General features: G+C 41.9%; 2 protein-coding genes across 2 annotated transcripts in view; one reads left to right on the forward strand and one right to left on the reverse strand.

Moving 5' to 3' along the window:
- The window catches only part of PSMD10 (proteasome 26S subunit, non-ATPase 10), a 60,238-nt gene that overhangs the window by 5,816 nt on the left and 30,042 nt on the right, over nucleotides 1-24,380 (forward strand). The window lies entirely within an intron of this gene.
- Nucleotides 364-24,124, reverse strand: VSIG1 (V-set and immunoglobulin domain containing 1). Its single transcript, XM_055817940.1, has 7 exons — nucleotides 23,520-24,124; nucleotides 20,011-20,171; nucleotides 7,192-7,390; nucleotides 5,543-5,698; nucleotides 4,727-4,846; nucleotides 3,575-3,701; nucleotides 364-2,094 (listed from the first exon to the last, which is right to left on the reverse strand). Exons 1-7 carry the CDS (start codon nucleotides 23,566-23,568, stop codon nucleotides 1,911-1,913), a joined length of 996 nt encoding a protein of 331 aa, XP_055673915.1. The 5' UTR covers nucleotides 23,569-24,124; the 3' UTR covers nucleotides 364-1,910.

The raw sequence follows: 24,380 nt of genomic DNA on the forward strand, positions 1-24,380 counted from the left end.
ATGCCTGATCAAGAAGAGACTTCCGTACAGGTCATGACTTAAGTTTTTCCCTGGATATTTTGAGGAGCAAGGGGTGTGAGGATCCACTCATAGAATATGGCAGTGTTGGTATTAGTAAGGGTTTGACCCTCACAATCTGGTACGAGCAGTTTTTAGCTAAAACAATATTATAAGAAGACTGTAAATGTTCTTTTACTCCGAAATAAGGCTAAACAATGGACACACGTATCAAGGGCAAGTATCTGAAAGCCAGAAAACTGCATAGAAAGGGTAATGAATAGTTATGCATAGTGATCCAAATTGAATCTTACTTAGGACCTCATGCCTTACATCTTTTTTTTTTTTCCCCCTCCCCCCCCCCCCCCCCCCCCCCTTTTTTTTGTGTGTGGTCACTTTCTTGATAGAAATACTTACAGGTGTGGGAACTGAAAATGTTAGCACAGATGTATCGTTTTATCTATTTTAAAGATGACTGTTGCATTTAACTGTTTCATGATATTAGGATTTATGAACATGAGATCCTACGAAGGACTTACATGCCAAAAATTTCCAGATCCCTGAGCCATGTACATTTTTCTGCAGTGCATGAGACTGAAACCAATGTCTCCTTGTGTCAGTGAATATCTACCTCATGTAGTTCAGATGGGAGCTGCTGAGGCTGTGTGTCTGTATTCATTTGAGCCTCGTGGTCCTTGAGCTCTTCTGAAAGTAGGTCTTTGCCCTTTAGAAGTGCTGTGTTTTAACCTTAGAAACGAGGCCCACAGAGAAGAGGTGTCTAGTGATCAGAGCGTATGTGGTTCAATTCCCTTTTCTCCTTCCAAGAGAGTGCTCGTTTCTCAGCTGTTGGCTATTGGTGTATGTGCACTACTTACCTTTCTGCTTGATGCTTTCACCTACAGACAATAGTCACAGTTACACTGGGCTAAAGACACCAGAAGGAAAGTAGCACGAGTTTGTTGCTTAGTGGGTAGGGCAGTTGCCTGGAAATAGATTTAAATCGTCTCAGGCAGAGGAATCAATCAAAACTAGCGTGTCGCGTAGTAGGCATTATTCACTTCTAAGTTTTGAAAGCAGCTGTATCTGCATGTCATGAGGAATCTGATCCTGTGTGTGCCTATTATAACCAGCCTTGTGAGGGGGTTAGATTTCCAGCTCCTGTTGTCTGGAAACCAGTCAATCAATGTCTGAACTTGAGTTTTAGTTACATTAGATTGAAAACCAGGGCTGCTGAAATGTACAACTCTGGAATGCTGGTGCCTTGGGAACTTTAAAGCCGAGGTCACTGTTAACAAAATGTATTCCACATCAGGCAGCAGCAGCGTAACAGTTTCTGGGATATTTTTTTTTTTAGCTTTAGGTGGAATTCAGACACACAAGATTTCACTGGTCCAGGTCTTAATATCTGTTTCTGCACTCTGATGACATTGATGAAACTTCTTTCTACTTCTGACGTGCAAAATCAGATCCTTTAATCACTGCAATGTATTGGCCGTGATGATTGTCCATGGGGCACGGGAAGCATGAGGTTGGCCGACGCTGTTTCTGGAGAAGACTGGGGTGGTTCAGAACTGTATGGCTACATACAGCATTACTGATCGGTGACCGGAAAGCTCTTACTTTGTCAAATGCTTCAGCCCATTTCCTAATTCGTTTTGCAAAATAGGTTGGATAAGTGTGGATGATAGTCTTTTTATCCTTATATACAATTACAACTAGATAATAAATGAAATTGGGTTAACTTTAAAGGCCAAATCTTCTGCTATTCACAAAGTGCGTGTGTATAGACCCTTTTCAATCTCCAGCCCAGTGGTTCACCGTACACATGCCCCTTTAAGCTTTAGTCATGCTTCTATGTTAATTCAGTGACAACAATTTTTGTATAAAGGGGTCCAAAGCTGACAAGGAAAACTCTAGGCTATTTCTTCTTTTCCCGCTTCTTGCTTCTCATCATTTTCAGGGATTACAGAGGCTGCTGTTTCATCAACACTAGGGTATTCATTTGTTGCATTGCTTGGTGGAACAGTGGTCATGGGAACATTTTCTTCATTAGGTACCTCAGTGTACTCTGCATTGGGTTGTTTCTGAGCCGTTTCACTGCAGGAAGACAGGATGAGGATTGTGATTTCACATGTTAAAAACCCATCTACACTAGAGCTTTTCAAAAGAATGAGTCTTTGTAGTTCTGTTGTCTAAGCAGTAACCCCCCGTATTATTAAGACTTTTCCAAGAGCACATGAAAAAGCTACGTCTCTGCGGCTCAGACAGAAAGAGTGACAGTGTAAGCTATTAAGACAGGTCTGCATCACTGGTTTAAGTGATCCCATTAGAATAAAATGGATTTTGCTGTGTTTAAATGCTACACCAGGAAAGCAGAATGGGAAACTGAGTGCTGGCAAACAGCGTCTGAGGAGGGGTAGCAGAACACGCTGCTTGGTGTGAGCTTTCTGGGAAATTCCATGCAGACCTGGTGTCCCATTCAAGTGCATCAAAAACAGAGTGCAGCCAGAAAAGAGCTATGAAAAGGCTGAAATCTAGAAAAATATTTTGAAATATATTTAGTATTTTAGAAAAGGCTGACATTCAGGAAAATATTTTTAGTAACAGGTATGAATTCCATTTATCTTATCAAAATAATAAACCAACTCCCAACATTTAAGTACTTTCACATGTGAAAAATATCAGACTCTGGTGAATTAATTCAATGTACTAAGATTTATTAGGATCTGAGCACAAATGTAGATGTTAATGCTACATGCATTGAAAGCAAAAGTCCAGTGCGTGAGTGACCAACCACTGGTCTGGATTAGTAGAATTCTTTATCAGGAAGTCTTAGACCTGTGCGATGGGAAGTATCCAGATGACATAATATTTTTTGTGGCCTCAGCTGCATGTATTCATTTAGCATTTAACATCATGGGGCTGAACACAGTCTGTATAGTTTATGAGGCTGTCCCTATTCTGAAGATTTGGCAATTTAAGGGAAAAATGAGCAACCGAAGCACAGAGGAAAAGACATTTCCAGAGCAGGATCAAAATGAACATTCTGGGCTCTATTCTGTTGCCTGAACCTTGTGTCTCCTGTCAGTTGAGATGCCTTAAAGTATCCCAAGCATGTGTCCTGTAATTTCAAATAGCACTGAACCGAGCCCTCTGTTTAAATCCAGTAACATCCAATCCCAATAAATTTGCTGAGGCAACCCTTAGCTGCTATTCTTTTTCTTTTACTTCTTCCACCTGCCTTAAACAGTCACCATTAACTTTTAAATACTAAAACCTGTTTTTCCAACTTGCCACTTTTATTTTGTGTTGTTTAAAAAAACATTTACTCTACTATTTTGGGTACTGCCAAGTGGTAGCTGCCTGTAAACAAAGGCAAGAGAGTAATGGCAAGTTCTGTTACAAGAACAGCAGCTTTAAAGTTGTACAAAAGCAAATATTGTCACTCTGGAAGTTTTCTCAAAACCTGTATTATTTACCCTAAAAAAATGGTTAGAGTAATTACATTTTACTTTAGTGCTGGATTATCAGCAGTGTTTCGCAGAAATAATCATCTTAAAATGAAGCAAACTCTTACCGCATCTCATTAGTTGACAACTTCTTAGTCTTTGCTTTCTTGGTTAAAATCCAGACGATAACACAAATGATAACAGCTGCCAGGATTGCTCCAATTAGTGCTCCAGCAACAATAGCACTGTCTGAATCTGGAAAGAAAAAGAGATTACTTGACTTTCTAAAAAGTATTATTACAGCAAAATCCCATGTAAATTTAGTGGAGGAGCCTTTAGCAGAAAGAAAGCATTGGGTTCAAAGAACTAAAAAAATGACTGACAGCTGTATTTCCAGGAGGGAGGCCAAAGATTCTGTAGGAACCAGAGGACTGTGCTTTATGACCTTTGCTGCCTCCCTTTTTGTTGGTTAGCTCCCGACCCCAACAAACCCTGTGTTTATGCCTGGCTAAGGGAAACATGAGGCTGTTAACACTGGCAGTAGTTGCAAGCCTTTGCTCTTCAGTCCTTGCAAACAAATGCTGAAGTTCAGGTTGCCTTTATCTCTGTCTTTCAGCTGAGATGTAAAATGTATGCTCTCATCGTTTGTGAGCCCCCAAAACCTTCCATTTCCACTGCATTGCAGCTTCTGGCTCTGACCTGCGCTTTTCATTTTCTAGACCGCTGAGTAGTTGAGTGACCATTGCAGGAACATCTGTGGTGGCTGGTTGTACAACACATGCTTGGTTCTTGTTAAATGGTACTGGTTAGCTGAAAAATCTGCATGCAGATGTGGTTGACCACTGCTTGAGAGCAGTCAGGGCAAGGTATTTTTCCATGATGACAGTATTTTTAGCTAGGGGTGACATCTACAATCCCCCAGTCCTTATACTACCACATTTCAGTGATGATTGTAAATTCTGGGGCGGGGGGACCTCAGTGAGACTGTGGGCTGAAAAAAATTGCTCTAAACTCCACATCTGTCAGTTCTCAGTAAAGACTCAGCACTCAGAGCCGGATTCAGCTCCAGATCCCAGCGGGAAATGAAGCTGGAGATGTTAAATCAGCTGTCTTGGTCAATGTAAATTCTGGGCATGCCTGGAGGAAAACTCTGGAGCTCTTCAAAGGCTGTTCCGTTCTTACTCAAAAAAATTCTATGCTTTAAAGTTGCTACAGCATTTTCCTGCAAACTGTGCATGTCATACATCAAGTACGTGATTACTTTCATGCATTAAACTTACAGTGTGTGGTTAGGTCAAGCTCACAGGTACTGTTGCCCAGGATGTTGCTGGCTACGCACCGGTAGTGCCCAGTTTCAAAGGTGGTGAGATTGCCGATGTAAAGAATGCCAGTGTTTGGATCTGTGACAAACAGAGAGCAGGTACAGGTTACTGTTCGTGTACTGTGAAGGCAAACGGTTTCCTTTAGTTGGTAATACTGAGAGCTATTAAGAGATTAGAAATGGGGTTCTCTTGATTATTCACTCATTTGGGTTTTTTTATATTCTTTAAATAAAAAACGTTTACCTTCCTAGGAAGTTACTACAATGGATCTGGCAGGAGTGTAGTAGAACATGAGAAGTAGGTGACTACTCTACAAATCAGCCTGCCTGTCTGATGTTTTACCCGCATTGATACCAGTGTTGTCAGTGTAACTTCAGAAATTAAAATATAACAGGTACTGAAGATTTTGGGGACGGAGGTCTTAGCATCTGAATGACAAATTGATTTAATTTATTCTAAGTTCACTCAAAATTCAGAGGGAAGGGAGATGCAAAGGCATAAATCTATCTCCCATTTTAACAACCTAAAGTAATGGCATAGACAAGACTTCAACATGCCACAGAATTTTTATTAAAACGAACAGAAAAAAAAGTCCTGTTTTGTGACAGCGATCAGTCAATTTGAATAAGTGAAAAATACGATTTTGTGACATTGACTGTCAGAAGAGGAGGGTAAGTTTTAACTACCCTATGTGGTGATACACAGTGTGTGAAATGGCTGGTACTAAGGAACTGCGGATCTTGAACACAATATGGTGGTCTTGTAGTTACGTACTAAATTTTTCGGTCACAGGCGTGAGGGTATTCTCGTCTACTTTGTACCAGTGGTAGGTAGGGTGAGGCAATCCTTCTTCACATTTGCATGAGAGGTAGGTTAGGTGGCCTTTTTCAGGCGTCCCTTCTATTTTGCAGAAAGGCTTTGATGGTTTGACTGTAAAATAACAATGAGAACAGACATCGTGAGTACATAGCCAGGGCTGCAAGCATCCACCTCGAGTTCTGGTACTGTGCTGCTGTACGTAAAGAACTGACCCCCATCTACACATTTCCGTCGGAGTGCAGAGTAATATTAAATATATGTACATGGCCTAGGATACATTTTTATTATCTTGCCTTCCATTTGCATATTAAATATTACTATGGAGGTGTTGAGATGAAGACTACCTACTACTTCAATTATAATGGGCCAGTCGCTATTCCTCATACGCCATTCTGCCACCTAGCAGCATCGTTTTCTTTAGGGACGCAGCAGGAGCTTTTCCACATAAAGGGAGAGGGATTTTTTCAGTATATTGCAGTGGTGGAGGAAATAAATTAACTACAGTTCTGTTAAAAAATATATCCGTTTTGATAGCATTTCCTCACTTTGCACACAGGAGAAGGTTCTGTCTTCACTTACACCTATTATTTTTCATTTCCTACCTATGGATAGGTTGTGATTCTGTAGAGTACCGACTAGACCAGCAATGAACACAGCCCAGTTTTGTGTGCATAAATGAAAAAATGTTTCTTGGTCTTTGTGTGAAAAGTAAATTCTCTTACTCTAGTGCTCCAGCATTACTATTTTTGGGGGGAGTTTTAGATGAGTAATGACAGCAGTACTTTGATTTTTCAGGGACTGAGTTTACATAGGTCTTTCTCTTATCCCTGGGAGACAGGCAAATGATGTTGGTTATCATGTTCGCATGTGACTTTTGATTTGTCACTCTGAGGAGGTATGAACTCTCAGTATAAAAGCAATTAGATGGGTTAGCACAAGCTTTTGTCTTATTAGGAAGTAAACCATCTCATTCCACCACTTTTCATCCTTTCTGTCCTGCCTGTTCGTTGTTAAACGATGGCTTTCTTCTATCCAAAGTAAGGCTTTGTACCGCTTCCATTCAACACATGCTAAGGTTCTAGAGTTTCTGGGAACTGGAGTGAGCCAGACCCCTTGGGCTGTACTGCTGCCTGTCCCTAGATTCACACAGGTCACCTTGGCCAACATTAGGTAAAATTAGAAAAATGTTGGTCTTTGGGGCTGGATTTATTTTTAATCAAAGATGATACCGCTTGGTTTTCTAGCATGAAAAGTGTAATGAGGTTGGGTAATTGCAGCTGCTCGCTTACCTGCTAACATGAGGTCGCTTTTTGAGAGCACAAAGTGACTCTAAAGGCCACTCATGGGTTTTACTGCAGGTGGGGCAGGGGCAGCTGTGGAGTGGCACCAGGTCTGCTTTGTGTGGAAGGCAGAGGGCACCCCGGCTCTGCCCGTGGAAAAATCCCGTGGGTCAGCGCATCAGTGAGCCCTTTCTCTGCGTCATGGGCCTTGTTTATCACAGTCCTATTATACCCCCTGGTCCTACGTAGTTTGAGCTGTGAATTCAGTGTTTCATAATAAGAGGGGAAAACTACAATACGGCAATAGAGAGGAAAGGCGCTTACCCAGCACACTGACAATCACGGTTTTCTGACTCTGGCCGGTGTCACCCAGTGGGCTGAAAACTTCACAGGTGTAGGCACCAGTGTCAGAGGGCTGCATGTTGGAGATGGTGATCGATGCGTTCCCTGGACCTGTTGCGGCTGTTATCCTGTTCTTAAACTGTCCATAGGAGTAAGACTGGTCTTCTGAACAATAATAGATCTGTGATAAAGAATCGATTGTTAGTTTAATAACAAGAGATCTTCCTGTCGCTTTGTTTGGTACTCATATTTGGAATATAGTCAATTTCTGATTAAGCCAAGCAATGTCACCCCCTTTCTTGTCCCTTCCTCTGAGAAAGCATAGGTAAAAACATGGTACATTTGAATATATATTTCTAGTGGTTCTCAAAAGACAAGCTTTTCAGAAATGGGATTTTTCAATTGTATAAAGGGACAGTAGCTAGTTCTTTATGGACACTCCAGTCACAGACTGATGCATTTGCAAAAACAAAGGTGAAACCATAAACCATTATATGACAATTCTGTGAGAAAAAATGCCAAGTCATGCGCAGTGAATAGTGGTACTAATTGAAGCACTGATAATTTGTGATATTAATAAGCAGTTCAGTAGAAGAAGATTGTGACAAGAATGGACCTGTCATTGCAAAAGGTAGATGGCTGCAGAGCTTTCCAAATACAGAAGCTCGTGAACAGAGAACTGAAATGAATCCACAAGGCATAGGTCTAAGCAAACAAGGCACCTGATCTGTTGGCAGTAAATTTGGAAGCAATAAAAATGCAGTACAAGAACACCAGCAGAATCATCACACATGCAGTTAGAGCAACCGTGTTGTTCTCCTTGTTTGTGTAATCAGGGTCAGAGACAGTATCATGGACTTTGTTTTCATACCATAGGTGGAATCAAGAATATCTGTTGGCCTCGGTGCTTGGACAGGCACCTATTTGGGACCAAGAAGTTACCCTTTTACTAAACAGGGAAAAAAAGTTTTGCAGAATTATAGACCTACTAAGGATAAATGTCCCTAAGGAATGCAACATTTCCTCCCAGATAAAAATTTGCTGTTTAACATTGACCTATTTCACTGATTTCAGTAGCATTGATTGTACTTAACAGCACTGCAGGAGTAAATTTGACCTCATAAGCTTATAAGACCAAACCTGTTGTTTGTTGAGTGAAAGGAGAGCTACAATTGTGTTCATTGTGGAGCTTGCTTGGTAGTCTGGGGCTTGGACCTCGAATCTGTTTAGGAACTGCAGCGTCTCATCAGCTCTGGGGTAAATGTGATAGTTTTCAAGGAGTACAATGCACTGTCCAGTCTAGCTGTGCTGTGAAACCAAGATCTGAAAGAGCAAAGCTAATGTGGAAAACTGTGAAACATTAATTATTTTTCTCAGTTGTGTAAAAGTGATAGTAGTCAGGATAGGCAGTACATGCCCCAGTGTCTACATGCAAACTCCATTAATTAGGCAAAGTGAACAGTTCCAGCATACTCAGTCATTTTTTTAAACTGGTGAGAGGTAACCATATAGAATTACAGGTTGGGACCCAAATAGATCTAACATCGTTCCTACTGACAGTATTCCAGAATCAGCAGTGTAAATGTATTTATTGAAGTTGGACTAACAGCATGGTTTTTAATGGGAATAGCTGGAAAATGCTTGTAGAAGAAAGCTTCACAGACTCCTGTGAAATGCCATTCGCACTTGACTAGTATCAAAATTTCCTTTTGGTCAAAGTTCCCTGCCTTCAGGGACGCTGCAGGTCCCCAGGCAAGAAGTATAATTTGCTTTACTTTGCAGATCAACTGATTGCATTTTGAATTAAGAATATTTATTCTTAATTCCATTTATCCACCCTGGTACAGTGTTGACTGAAGTCTTTAAGCAATGTTATCTGAAAACCTGTGTTAGCTTAAGGCAAGCTACACCCCAAAACTGCCAGAGCGCAGCTGGTTTATGCAATGATAAGGCTTTGAAATGAAGGTCAGAACGCAGCCTGCACAGCACCAGCAGCTCTGGTACTGCAGCTTGGCCCCACCTCAGGTGCAATTCTGCCTACTTGCCAGCCAGACTATCTTTCCCTGCCCCAGGGTTGCAAACACCAGGTACAACTGATGCAGGGCTCTGAATACCAAACCTACACTACTGCATTGCCAGCGTGTGGAAAACTGGTGTTGCAGGGAGGAAGCATCAGAGGCTCAGTCGTTAGCACAGTGGTGGACTAGGTTAGACAGTCTGCTGAACAGCCGGACAGGCTCTCCAGTTTTCCAGTTTTCATTGTTGGCGTGCAATACTATCAGTTTTAAAACTGATTTTATGCTTTGCGGATGTCTAGGGATGGAGCTCTGTGGCGTAACTAGAGTCTGGGCGCGCACCCTTGTATTCCCCAAGGAAGGAGAGCGTCCACAATAGGGAGTTCGGTTTAAGCAACTCACTCGTCAAAAACCAGCTCTACCTGTCGTTACAAAAACATTGGTCACACTTGCCTCATTCTACATTTGTCTGGGTATGAGCAACAAGAGTGTTACACACTGGTCCTTGCAAGACTCCAAGGTTACAAGAACTGCGACTTGTGACTTCAGGCTCCTCGTTGAGCTATGTTCCTACATAGATCTTGGCAGTGTTGGGCTGGATTTGCATCTTCCGTCAATCAGTTGCAACTGTCCGAGTAGGGCAGGGAAAGAGCTTCCATCAGCTTTTCACACTAATGTGAAATTAAGCTGTACAATGACTTAAATGAAGTAATGCGTGACTTGCAGCAGCATGAGAGGAGAGGCGGGCCCATTATATCCTGCTAAAAGGCCTGGTTACGGAAAAAACGGGGCTAAATTCTACTCAGTCTCCCTCAGAGTGATCTGGGCTGGCACAAGCTGCCCGCTGAGTGCCAGCTTAGCTATAGCACGTGTTATGGGCAATAGGACTGGCACTACAAGCCTTAAATGCAGCCAGGGCATACCAGTAAACATTATAGAGGAGCGAGTGCCCCTCGGTGTATTTGATGTGAAGTTAGAGTGCATTACTTGTCTAAGCCCTCATACAATACACTGAAAAATTAATCCCCTGTGTTCTCTCTTCCTGTCTGAATGCATGCAGAGAAAATATTTTGTATACACTGTTAAATCTGAGACAGGTGTCAACTCAACAGGGAATATTTGTTCTTCTCACGGATTTAAACAGAAGCTTTCTGGGTTGTTTTTTTCAGCTATGAACGTAAAGGTAGTGGAAGATCTTAAGGAAACGCATTCGGTTCCTCTGCAGGGTCCTGCCTGTCCTCTGTTCTTCTACTGCTGTATGATGCTTATCTCACTAGCTCTGGAGTCTGTTCCCTGAAGGAAGGTGGTAAACACCAAAAAGGCTGAGTAATGTTGTGAGTAATTACTGAGTGTGTATCTTGTCCCAGAGGTATGGGTGGATTGAAGGAAATTTCATTTAAGAGGAACATGTTTCAGTTAACTGGCTGTGAATTCGTAGCCCACTTTAAGCAATACACTCAAAATGGGTATTTTAAACCCTTGTTCAAAGTGGGTTTATGCTGTCCTTGAAAAGCTCACGTTTGTAGCTTTCAAAAAGCTGAAATGAAAATCTTTGCAAAAATCTTTTTTTCTGTTTCAAAAGTAAAACAACTTGTTTTCTGTTGAAGATACAGGAGTCTTTTTATTTTGGGCAACTGACAGCTAATGTTCCCTCCTACAGACACACATCTCATTGACATTTCTTTCCATTTTACCTAAAATGTCCCTAAAATGTCTGTATGGGAAAAATGTAAATTTAGTCAATGGTAAACTTTTCCTGGAAGCCTTTTTAATTTGATGTGATAAATATATTTAAAGTGCAACGTCTTGAATGTAAAAAAATACGAAAGAAATCTGCTGTGCTTCTCATGAAAAAAAATAAGCTTTTTATATCCTCAGGCAAATCATGAGCAGCTCTGGTGAAGTCGATGATTTACCAGTGGAAAAACAATCCAGTAATGGCTGCTGCTTCTCCTTACCAGCTAGTTTGCTCACACAAGTTTTTATATAATGGTGCCTTTTCACATTTCATGGGAGCAGCTGCCTGCGATGACTAATCAAACAACTGACAGAAAAAAGAGCGGAGATTATCACTCCTGAAAATGTTGTCCCTAATAACTCCACAATCTGAAACACCAGTTTCTGCAAAACAGCTAAGCTGCCTAGAAGACGTCTCCCTGACCTTAGAAAGGATTGCAGCTTCGCTGGTTATTCAGCGCGTGGGCCAGGCAGTGCCTAAAGCCGCTCACGTCAGCAGCCATCCTTCCTGACTTTCTAAGGCAGTGGTATCGCTACTCTGCATTGCCAGGCACAGTTTCTGCTGCAACCAAGAAAAGGATTTGGGCTCACAGAGCTCCATGGCAGTTGAGTCAATAATTGGTGTACTTCTTTGGGGGAGCTGGGTTACAAACAGAACAGAGAAACTGGGAATGATCGTACTCGTTTGGAAGAAAATCTCGTTAATCTCAAGGCACTCGAGATGATGGAGACAAGATTATTTGTATCCCCAGTTCTGAAGGATCTGGTACATGAAATCACATGTCCTTTTCTTCTCCTTTAGCCTGACTTGTGGGAAGGCTGCTCCTCTTCTAGTGTGATCGTGAGGAAAGTATTTGCCTGCAGAGGAAGCAGTTGGCAAAGCTGATGCTGAGTTGAGGATTTTCAAAGGCTGCCAGATGTTTGGCAGAGAGTGAGGAACCCACCTACAGGTTTTCTTTATAGAACTTCTACAGAAAGATCTTCCTCCTTAGGGTGTGGCAGGGGTGCAGGAAAAAGCAGGCAGTAAATTAGAAGAAATATGCCTCCATCTGCTTCCTTTCTTCTTGGGGCAGGATAAATACATACTAGAATTTGCATAAGTGTGTCTTTCAAATGTCTTTGGATGGACTCATTCACAATTTCCAGGTCAATATTCCTCCCACCCCCCATCTCCTGGTGTCATTGCATCACATTGCTGTACATGTCTAGTACATCGGGATATCAAAATTGTTAAGATGAGATGTACTTGAAGATGTGTTACAAAATGTCCCACTTAATCTCCACAGAAGTCTTGATTTCCTGACTGGGGGCGGTTTCAGGGCATGGCTTCCTTCCCAGTACCTGTGTCTTCCCTCCACCAGCCCCTTCTCACTTTTCCCCCCCAGCAGAGGCAAAGCTCTAGCATCTTGTTCGATGACATTTCTCTAGGCTGATGTATTCAGCATCTGATTCACAGTCTTTGCCTGGAGAGCTGTAAAGCTCAGGCATTCAGAGGGCCCCATCATTGGCTTGTTTTATCATTTTCTGTTTGATATTTTCTCAAGCTACTAGAAAAAGAACTGTTAAAGCCTCTTTCTCACTGATAAATGCAAAGGAGGGTATTAACTTTACTGGTTTGAGATCATGATCTCTTTTTGAATTATGAGTACAGACAGAATTTATAAAATAACAACAAGGGGGAAAAATGTTCATCACTCCCTTAAGCATCTTACCATCTAATTCGGGAACAAATGTAGCACGCTCAAAAGTGTTAATTAAAGCCTGAGGCTCAGATTCTGAACTCGTCTAGATAAAAAAGCAAATGCTCAGCGTGTGCATTGGTTTCTTTGACATGTGTCACATGACTGAGTCTGGCCCTAAATGCCTTTTTCAACCACAGCTTCATTTCACACATTTTTGTCAAAACCCTCATCTGCCAGTCTGTAGTAGGGATATCATGTCCTGCATTACTGGGATTTTTGCATGGGTAATTGAGGATGTTAATAATGACTAGAAGCATCTTGTCACAATTGTGCATTGGTAGAAGAAGAAAGGGATGAAGTCAAAAGCCTTTAGAGGATTAATCATTCAGCAGCTTTAACGGGTGCAAAACGCTTTTGAGGAGCAGCTCTTTCATGTTCTCACAGTATCATTCCTGTGGCTGAACCATTGGTGCATCAAGCAGAAACATGTTTTCGTAGTGCATTTGGTGTAACTGCTCTTCAGCAGTTATTATTAGATCTCAATGTACGTTGGGTTGTACCCTGGACTTCAGGGTAAGGCAGGAAGCCCGCTGCAGTCAAGAAGAGTTTGGAGTGGATTATGGCTGGGACATTTTGCTGACAGCTGAGAGGGAGCCAGTTCAGCAGGCAGCTTAGTGTCCTTCTGTATCCACCACATCTCACAATGTTGTTATATTCTAGAAAGAAGACCCAGGATGACTATCTTATTTTTTCAATGTAAGCATGTAGCCCCAAATTTGGGCTATCCAGACTTGCTCACATGCAGCCCAGAGGCTCTTGGTATGTGGATTTGCCCTTCAGATACCCTTTGAGTAGAATATTCCTGAAGGTGTTAGTTCAGCCACCTAGAATAGCTGTGGGAAAAAACAACAGCTACATCCAAAGTAATTTTGATGGAGAAAAATGCAATAACAAATAAGGTTAGTTAAAAATTTGGAATGATGCATCTGATTCAGTTTATCTTAGTTGTGCTGGTTTTAAGATTTTAATCCAGAACATAATTACAGGTCTAGCAGTAGCATAAACATAGTAGAAGCTGTTTAGGTCTTTTTTGCTGTTAAGATTGGGGTGATTTTTTTCTTACCTTGTGTCTCCAGCTACATCTTCCCCGTGCATCTGTCACATACACCATCTTTTGACAATGACTGACTGACTTTTCATCCATACTCAGAATACCATGACACGGGGAATGCTGTATTTGAGTAAAAATGTGCTGATCTGAGAGTTAAATGAGACTTTAAATGTTCCCCCAAAATCAAAGAGCCTCTTCCCTGCACAGCACCCCATCAGTACCATCAGTGCTGCTCACAAGGGCAGGGTGCCTTGTGTTCAGCAGATTTTGCAGATTTCTCAAGCCTTGTCAGCAGTGAGGTGCAAGAGAATCTTATTTCTGAGTTTTACCTAAAATTAGGCACACTAAGTTTGAAGTCTAATCTTTGTTCCAAATGCACCAGTTGTAACCTGATCGTTATCTACTTATCTCCACTTTCCTTTGTGTTCTCACTGTTGTCTGCTTCAGTGTGTCAGTTTATTTCATCTCTCTGCAGACTGTTACCCTAGTGCCAGAGAGAACCACAGACAGACCACAGTATAATCCCACTGACATCCAGGGAGTCGCTCTGCAATGGCATGACAACAGCATCTCCGTGCCTTCGCATTGGAGGTGTTGCCTCTGCTTTCCATGAAGCTGTTCCTTTTAAACATCTACTCAGTCATCTAAGTGCTAGATAAAACTCTGGTTTAAAACACTCGCCTCTAAGTAAAAAAAATATGTTCGTGTATAAGAGAGGCCCTTTCCAGGAAGCTTTCCTATACTGCTTCAGGAGGTGCTTGGCACCAGCTCATCTTTGTTCATGGGCTGGAACTGCTCTGCTGCCAGTCCAGTGGCCCTTGCAGCACTGACAGCCTCTGCAACACACAATCTCGGTTGCCTGTGGCTGAAAGCATGCGATGGGGTCTCAAGAACTACTCGTACTACATGGGGAGGAATTTGTTCTTTCAAAAGTTTTTATGGGAGCCCCACACTTAGAGGGGTGGCTGGCCCCTGGCTCTCACATGGCAGCCCAGTGCCTGTGCCTTGCTCTGCGCTGGGCAGCAGCACTGTGCCGGCATTGGGACTGCTGGTAATCTGCATTTGGGGTCTTGGGATGAAAGGAGCAGAGACAGCTGCGCTTGGATTGCTCTTCTTGCATCTCTTTCCTGCCTTGGGCTCTGCCACCCTGTCCCCTGTTCCTGAGCAACGTGACACAACCTGTGAAAGTTTTGCCGAGTGAATCACATAAGGACATGACTAGACTTCTCGTAGGGGCATGGTGCCATCTTCCTCTTCTCTGTGACTCTCAGTGAGACCCTCCTTGCCCCTATCCACTAGATAATACTTTCTTGGTAGTACAGGTACAAGAGAAATGCAGGTTCTGGGAGGGTGAAAGCCAATATATAAAATAAATGGAAGATATTCTTGCTGTTACAGGCCGCTAAAGCTCTTTCCCTCTCAAGTGCCCGTCAGTAGCTTTACCAAAGCAGCGTCTATGTCACCGTCTGCAAATATTTCAGGCTCACTTTTTCTGGGAGAAAAACATATTCATAAGAAGTCTATCAACAATTCAGTTTCTCTTACAATAGTCATGCATGACCTTTACTCATCTAGTGAATTCAAAATTTCAATGAAGAATTCTGCCCTGGGCATATCTTGGGTAAGCATGCAGCATCTCTGGTAATTTCACTTACTTTCGCTGCGGGTGGGCTGGGCCAGAGGCTCAAGGTGTGTCCCTGGTCAGGTTCAGGAGTTGTATTTAGCTTTGCAAGGCTGCAGCCTCGCCTGTGTGGAGTCACCAGCAGGCTTCAACCTTTCGAACATTTACTTGGGTGCTTTACACCGAGGCCAGCCGAGTGACTCAGAGCATGAAATGAAGCACAGATGCAGATCTGAGCAGGAGTCGAGACTTTACCTTATGACCCAGGCCAGGCTGTGATGTACTGTGTTAGCCTGGGTGAGCTGAAAAAGTAGTGGGTTTGCCTCAGTTTGTCTATACGTAAAATAGAGATAGTTCAGTATTGGAAAATTCTCAAGATCCTTGGCTGGGAGTTATTATTTAAAAATTAAGTTTATCATTAAAAAGACATGTTGCTAAGGGGTGAATGGCAAGAAGAAAAAGTTAAAAATACACATGGCATCCTGTTTTCCATGAACTGATATTTACATTATTTAGTTCAAATGAGGGGAATTTTTTCCACTGGGGAAACTTCTCAGGAGAACAGCAGAGTTAGGCTCCAATTAAAAAGTTCTATATTCACACTCTATATATAGCCACACTGTCTCCAAAACAGCATTGCGCACACCTGCCGTTCCGCTGTTTGCTGCCCCCCTTTTCAGCACCATCATCTCTCTCTCTGAACAGCCTGTTTGTGGTTTGTCGTCCTCTGCGCTGTAACTGCCGTGACAACTGTCGAGCACCTGCGCCAGCAGTGTGGAAGGTGGGCAGCGTGGCACAGGGTATGAAAACACCCGAGCAAACAGCAAAAGGCACCAGCCAGCTTCACAAAGGCGGTGCTGGGGGGCAGATCGGCACCAGGTCTGCAAGTAATGAACCGCTCTGCCTCACCTTGAGGCAAGGTAAAATCTGTTGCTGAATGCTCTGGGGCATTACATGAACACTGGCACTAGTTCTGATGCTGATCTTACTGATTTTGCTCCAGACAGGACTGTACCCAAGGTTATGTATCTCAAAACACTGCAAAATCTGTAACATAAATAGCAGTGTAAAATATTGACATTCTTATTAAACAGGGTACTGACGGCCTCTATGCTTATTATGTATTATGTCCTAAAATCTAGTCGTTTAAAGCTCACATTCATGCTTCAAGCCAATAGCATCTTAATGACATAAATTTGCCTTAATTAATTCTAACATTCCACAGTTTGTGCTATTATTTGCTGCCACTATAGACAGAAAGGGCCATATTCTCAAATATGTAAATAAACATTATTCATTAAAATCAATATCACACACACACCCCATTTGTTATGGAGAACATCCTATCTGCTTAATCTTACTGTTGTGATTATATGACCCATGTGAATAACATGGTCATCAAGACATCTAGCATTTAGTAAAATGTCAGAATTATTTAAAATTGTAGCAGGTGGGATAAGAAGATGTATTTTCTCTGGGTTTTTGGAGAAATTTTGAGTCTCCTGTCTTCGAAATATTTGGCAGTTTTCAACTTTAAAAAATGGAATTTGAAAATGTTACCCATTTAGTTGCTGATAAAACAGCAAATTTTGACTGGTGCCAGAATTTTCCACAATCTTTTTCAGGGAAAATATATGCTAATTATAAGGAAGCATGTGTTTGCTTATTACTAACGTTTTAGAAGAATCTAAGTATCTCATAGAATTCAGTAATTATATCCCACTTAAAATGCAAGCCACTGTTCTGGTATTCAGTAAGGTATGGTGCCAGTTTCTTCAATTCAGTTGGTTTTGTCATCGTATCAGCATATTAAACACATTTTTGACTTGCATTTTAGTGTTCTTCAATCTAAACAATGAAATCCAAAGCTGGCAATCTCCCCCATTGCCATGCATATATTTCCTACTTGGAACAAAATGTGAAACTTAACATCAGCTACGTGCCAAGCAACAAGGGCAAAGCCAGGTTTGTCAAAAGAGATTATTTTTTGTTTAAACTTGTAGGAGAAAAACTTTCATGCTTTCAGGCACTCAGTCCTTCATGAAACTCAGAAAAGTCACCAGGAACGTCTTGCTGTGAGTTCAGAGAGAGGCTGAAAATCCAATTTCGTGTTCAGCTGTGCTGTGTAACTTCTTAAACCGTACTTTTCACCAGCAGGCACAGCCCTTTCTTCCTAGTGTTTGCATTAACGTGATTCATTTTATTGTGAGTAGGTTCAAAATGGTAAGGAATTGCCGTGTTGTGGTAAAAGGACACAGGGTCAAGGAATACAGGACTGAATGGGATGCTAAAAGCGTTTTAAGAAGAGTAGTGCCACGGTCCCCCGGCAGGCTCGGAGGACGCAGGGTACCCTCCCAGCGTCGTGGGTGTGTGAGCCAAGGGTGACGGGCGCTGCCGCGAGAGGAAATCTTACCTCCGTGTTCGAGGGGAACGGGATTAGAGCTGCAAAGCCGGGAGGGAGTGCTGAAGGGATTGATCTAGAAGGTCCCCCTGACATTTGGTAGCCTCACATCGGTTAGTTCTTGTTGAGCATATTCTGAACCACTGACAGTATTTTAAGATTACAGTCCTCAGAGGGTGTTTTCTCATCATTGGTCACAGTTTACAAATGGTTTTCCTCTCCTGGATCTCTTGAAACTGTCTGATTCTCCCTCTAAAATACTTGCAACTACAGTCTGCTTATTGCTTTTGGTTGTGAGCAGAAAATGCATTGCATTTATTGTCCTGCAATATGGAATATTTGACACAAGTAAAACAGAGAGACTCCAACCAAATCTGGAGAGGATGGGCTTGATCCTGGCTCAGTGCTGTACTTCCCACCTGAATGAGTGATTAAAATTTATGATGTAACATACTGGATCAAAACTATAGTATATTGTACTATAAACAGCTTACTTTGGAAGCCTGCAGCTACCACCCTTTCATGAATAATTCTTCATTTAATAGAATAGTTTCAACTTGAAAAAAAGCAAATAGTGAGTAACAATTATTCATACAATTAGTCAGGCAAGGTGTGTACACGTTGGTGTGGCGTTCAGCTAGAGCTGGGGTTTGGGATGGGCCCAGTGTTTGTACTTGGCACTGGCACAGTGGCAGTGATACACTGCAGGAGGGTGAGCGGTGGTGTCTTAACGTTAAATTGCTATTTCTTACCTACTGACTATTGCTGTTCGATGCCAGATGGCACATTCTGTACATTCTGCAAACTACAGACAGCCTAATGCTGCTCTCATCGATAAACCGAACAGAAGCTGTAACTCTGTCGGCAGGGGCAAACCTCCCAACGTAACGTTGTTAGGAAGCCGGCGAACATTACAAGAATATCATCCGAGTGGACCGTGACTCTTTTCAAAGTCAAATCTCTTTACTCCAACTCTCAGGTGTAACACCAGGCAGGAGGAATGAACTTTTCGAAAGAGAATGTTGGCAATGGGATAAAACCAGTGTGAAAGAAAAGGGACTGACTGCCTAACAGGCATAAGCCTGACACCGGGGCATGGAAAAAAAAATCACAGTCATCCTCAAGGATGCAGTAACACTTCTAATCAGCTTTTCATCTTCTAAAGGAAGGTGTTGCTGGTTGCTCAGCACCTGTCAGGACTGAGCTGGTGGCAACTCATACCCTGTGTGTTATGCTGGGGGTGAGGTTTATGGATTCATTTTCCCCCAAAAACAAGATTAATGGATAGCTCTTGAAGCCTGGGCAGTAGTGTGAGGACATACAGGGAGTTACACATCCCATCCCGACTCCTTCCAGGCAGGCCAGGCTGCTCTGCAAGGTCTTCACAGCCCCGTGAGAGCCTCGGGCAGTGCTTACAGCACGTAGCTGTTCAATACTTGGTGTCCTGCACAGTCCCAATGCTGTCCCTGTGCTGATGCTCCAACCTACCCTGCGGTCCCATTATACCCCTGGGGAGAGATGCTGTTTGGCTCTGGTGCCTCTCAGGGTCTCAGGAAGGGCAAGGAGCATTTGCCTTTGATCTGTAATTGTTCTGCTAGCACAATGACACCCGTGGGATGCCACAAAATACCGATGCGAGTTTGCTGTGGCAGATTTCCTGCTGTGACAACTTTCTACGGAGTCCTGCCAAAATACTCGCAGCTCACTTTGCACTGACAGCTTATTGTTGAGCCGCCTTGTAGAAATGATAGCAGTTGAGACAAGGAGCATTCATTTGACCCTTAAGTGGGGGATACATTGTTGTAGGCAAGGGTGTCTCGCCAGGAAAGCTGCCTTCACAATGGCAGGAAATATCTGCCAGAGAAGAGAAAAGGGAGCTGGTCCAGGGGCTGGAGCGCTTGTGTGATTTTTGGACACCTGGTCCTTGCTTCACGCTTCCTGTGTGACTTAGAGCAAGTCCTTTGAGCATCTGAATCGCTTTTGTTCCTTCTCAGAAGTTTCTAAAGGAGTTCAGGCATGCCAGTAGGAACTAGGAGCCTAGATAACTTTGTGCATCTGGCCCTAAATTTCATTGCATCTCCATCTCATGTCTTCAGGGTGAGAACACCAACCTGCCTCCTTTGCCTGTACTGAGGATAACGTGATAACACTATCAAATGTAACGAGATTCTTTGAGGACTTAAGGATATCTTGAATATAACTTTATAGTAATAATAAATAAATAAATATCTTACGGTATGGAGTTGGCTCTCTTTGGCACTATAAAAGCTCCACTGAATAAAGAAATTTCCCAGCGGTCCAGAATCCTTGTAGGTACAGAGGAGGGTTACGTTTCCACCTGTAGTGACATTCACTGCCTTCTCAGGGACGGTCACCACAACGCCGCTGACGGGGCCTGCGGGCAGTAAGTGTGGGGAGGAGAGGTCAGACGGGGCCGGCCCCGGGAGCTGTGTGACGGTGCTTTGCTCCCAGCAGTATCGAAGAAACCCACAGGACGTGTCTAGTCGTTCTCCTTTTCAGTACAGTTTCCCTTGGACTTTGTGTGGAAAATTTTAGTGATAACAACCTGGGAGTGGGTAAAAGCTAACGAGTGAATTAAATCCCACAGAATACCTGTGACCTTACAACAAATAATACTCTGAGAAAGCAGGGTTTCTAAAAACATACTTGTTCTCACTTGCCGAGACTTGTCTTCTTGCAAAGAGCCTGTGGCCAAGCTGAGCCCTTCTGCCCTTGCAGCGCTCCCCTGCACCGCTGGGTCTAGCCCCCTTTTACACCCTTCTAGCCCTTTTTTGCCCCAATTTTTTGTTTAGATGTCTGCTCTCCTTTACCTTGGCTCACCATCTCCTGCACTGTCACCTTTCCTGACATTCTCATGTTCTGATTCGGACTTGGTGGCACTGCCAGGTTCCCCCAGGCTGGAGCCCAGCAGCCTTTCTCTGCTTTTGCTAATTACTTTGCTTTTGTTTAGGTTTCTTAGGGCTCACATGCAGAAGCTGTTCTTTCCCAGTGCTTTTATATTGGAAACATCAAACAAAGCTTTTTGGGACTGCTTTTATTATGTGGGTTGTGAGAAATCCTGTGATCAACCCTTTCTGTTCTCAAAGCTGAAAGGGAGCAAACATAACTTGTGAGCCCTTTCCCGTGATGTTCTGATCAGACTTGGCTACGCAGTCATATTAATGAAAGGCATCAAGCACCATCTTACAGTATTTATGATTCTGTCCTCCATATATAAGCTACTAGCAGTGGTGACATACAGCAACAAAGAAAGCTACAGCTGCCAGAAAAAAAAGGGGCTTTCCAGGGTTTTGCTAGATCACTGAGTCCAGTTTTAAAACTAAAGATTCTGAGGGAGAATATATTTCTTTTGAATGCGATGGAAAATACAAGTCTTTCAGAGCTTTCTATGCAAAACAAGCAAGGTGAGAACTTCATGTTATAATAATAGTAATTTTCATTTGGGCATATACGAATGATAGAGGCAAAACATAAAAAATATTCTTCTTAATGAAATATCATGCATCTTATGTTCAGGTGCTGCTTTTGAGAATTTAAGCAGAACCTCTAGGAATACCAAAGAGCATTTTACTCACATTATTAGCTCTATGAGAGAAAACATTGTTTAAAAAAGAAATTTAATTTATTTTGACATTTTTAACCATGTAAATATTGTAGATTTGTCAGTTGCCACAATATGCAAACCTATCTGAACCTAGAGTCTGAAGTCTTCGGGGTCTGTTTTCCTTGACTGATGGCTTCAATAGTAAAAGGTCACTGCGAGGAAGAAGGGAGTCATCTACTTTCTGTGTTGCTGGTGGCTAAGATGAGAACTAGCGGATTTAAACTACAGCAAATTTACATTACATGTGAAGACAGTCTCACAGGAATGGCTGGAGACTGACCTAAATATGTCAAACCTGCCTTGGGGCAAGAGGGGATCCCAGGTCCTGCTTGTCCCGTGAGTGCACAGTAGCTTAATCCTTACTGAGATCTAATAAGAAAGTCATGTAATGTTATTTTAGATATCTCAGGTCACTGTTCTCAGCTGTAAGAGTTAGAGTTAACCAGAGGATGACAGTTTCTTGCCACAATAATTTTTCCAGGTTTACATGTATTTATTTTCTGCTCACAGAAGGGTTAAATCTACCATCTTTCAACACAATGTCATTCTACTGAAAACATCCATTTTCCAGTCATCTGCGCCACATACTTCCTTTATTATTCTCTGGTTTTGGAGTCAGGAGTGCCACAGATCCTGATTGTTATAAGGTTTTCCAGAATAAGTTAATTTTAGCAGAAATGACTCCACAAAGCATTCTAGTTTCCATCAAGCTGTATATTTTGAAGAAATACATTTAGTTTAAATAGTCTTCAGGCTAGTAAAAATATAAAGCCAAACCCTATCAAACTTCCATTGTCTAGCAAGGCTATTAAAAGCCATCACTAATTGCAAGATGGAGCTTTTGACTGAAAGTGAACTGGACTCACAGAGCCTGTTCCCTCATCACGGAAGTTCATGGAAGTTTTGCTTTGCATTTAGTTCACTGTTTACATTTCAAACTCATAATTCCATTTCATACATTGGCTTAAATGTAGCCTTTTGGTTTAAATTAAAAAAAAGCGTATGAGTACAGAGTATCTCATTGAAAAAAGCTAGTGTGAACAGGACCGTAACTTGTTTAAAATAGTTGATCCATGTCTTTTACTCATTGATATTGCATAAGACCATTGCCTCGCTGTAGAGAAAGTCATTGCAGTTAATTGGGACTCACCCACCTGCACTAAGTCCCATGCAGTTTGTAATGCTCACAAAGTAAATCCAAGTTTGCTGACCTTTTCCTAGCCACTACAGAAACCTGCAGTCCATGGCACCCATCAGTATGGACACACTGCTAGTCTTAAAGCCAGAACTTTAAAATTAGAGGACATTGTTTTGAAAAGTATTGGCACTAACTCTGAATTACTCTTCATTTCTAAGGCAAAAATCTGTGGGGTTTATGTGTGTGTGAGAGAGATAACATTGAAATGCCAGGAGCAACTATTTAAAATATTTCTCTGGCATCCAAATGAGATAATTCCATCTTGAAAAGCAAATGTGGAAACTAACTTCCACTTTCTTTAGTGGATACAGAGGCTGTTCATCAATGTGGAGCATTAGACTTAAAATATCTGCTTCTGTATATATTAAAAATAAAGCTTAGCACAATGAAATGTCCTTGAAACATGAATAATACATAATCTTTAATATACCATATTAATACCATATAATTCCTAGATTCCACAAAGTATTACATCCTCACTTAACTTGAGGGGAAATCCAAAGGATTATTTGCATGCTTAAAGTTAAGCATCCCCAAAAATCTTTTGGCTGGGGTGGGATGGAGGCAGCATTTCCCAGAGCCATTATCAAGGGGAGACAAAAGCCAAACATGAGAAAACCCAACCCTGAAATGCTCGAAAGACCGTAACGCTCCATGCGAGAGCTCCTTGCCTCTTCCTGGCTTTAGAACAAAGCATTAATCTACCAAAGCTAAAATTCTGGCCTTGAGCAAAGAACTCTTACCAGTCAGCAGTCAGCTTGCCAATTCCACCAAATGACATAGCATTATAGCCACGATTTTCACTCCATCCTGAAATAAATCTTGAATATTCTCCTAGTTTGCCAGTCAGGTTCACCTGCTCTCTTATTTCAACAAGTTCCTTTATCCCAGTGCTATTTTGATCAGCTTTTTATTCTTACCTGTAAGGATGGCTAGAACTGGAAATAGCTTCAGCATCATTGCCAACATCTTCTTGACATTGGGAGAGAAAGGAAACCAGATGCTGCTCTTGACTTCGACTAATACTCAACTGTTGGTTTTTTTTTTTTTAAGTGGGTTTTTGTTTTCCTTATCAGCTGTGTGTCAGCACGTCAATAAGCTTTTTCATTCTCCTTCCTTATCACATGCGTGCCTTTCTCCAGCTAGTGGTGTGACTGTTCAGTTGAAACCATTTTGTGGGGTTTGAGCAACTGACGGTTTTGTCAATAATAAATCTTTGAATCAGAGAAGCCCAAATTCTCCCACTTTTGCCAGAGCCCAGCAGTATTTGCCTACGTAAATACTTCCTCTGAGTACGAGAAAAGTGTTTGTAGAGCTATTTCGCAGTCAATCCGATTACCCGTGTTGGAGTCAGGCCTAATATGAATAAGTAATAATCTTTATTTCCTGTTAATGATATAATTTCTTTTTCAAAATGGGCATGTAGAGATAGTGTGTTGTTAGTACGTTTTCATTTTAAAACCTATTTCTCATACAGTTTTATACAGAATGATTACATTGCACTCATGATTGCCTTGAAATTTCTGTATTGAACTCATCAATAAGGTAACACACTGAAATAAAGATAAAGGTTATCTTCTAAACTGATAATAAAATCTGTTTCATCTAGTTTTTGACCATGAAATTGGATGCTACTAATACAAAATGATGAGGTGAATATATTGATTTGTATTAAAATTTTAATACCTGATTTATATAGTGAAAAAGCAGTGGATGAAGGTTAGGACTTGAAGAACTAATTACAATAACTTACAGTAGATTTCTTTGTCCTTACTGGATGC

This window comes from Falco peregrinus, chromosome 13 (assembly GCF_023634155.1).
Source record: "Falco peregrinus isolate bFalPer1 chromosome 13, bFalPer1.pri, whole genome shotgun sequence".
Taxonomy (NCBI): Eukaryota; Metazoa; Chordata; class Aves; order Falconiformes; family Falconidae; genus Falco; species Falco peregrinus.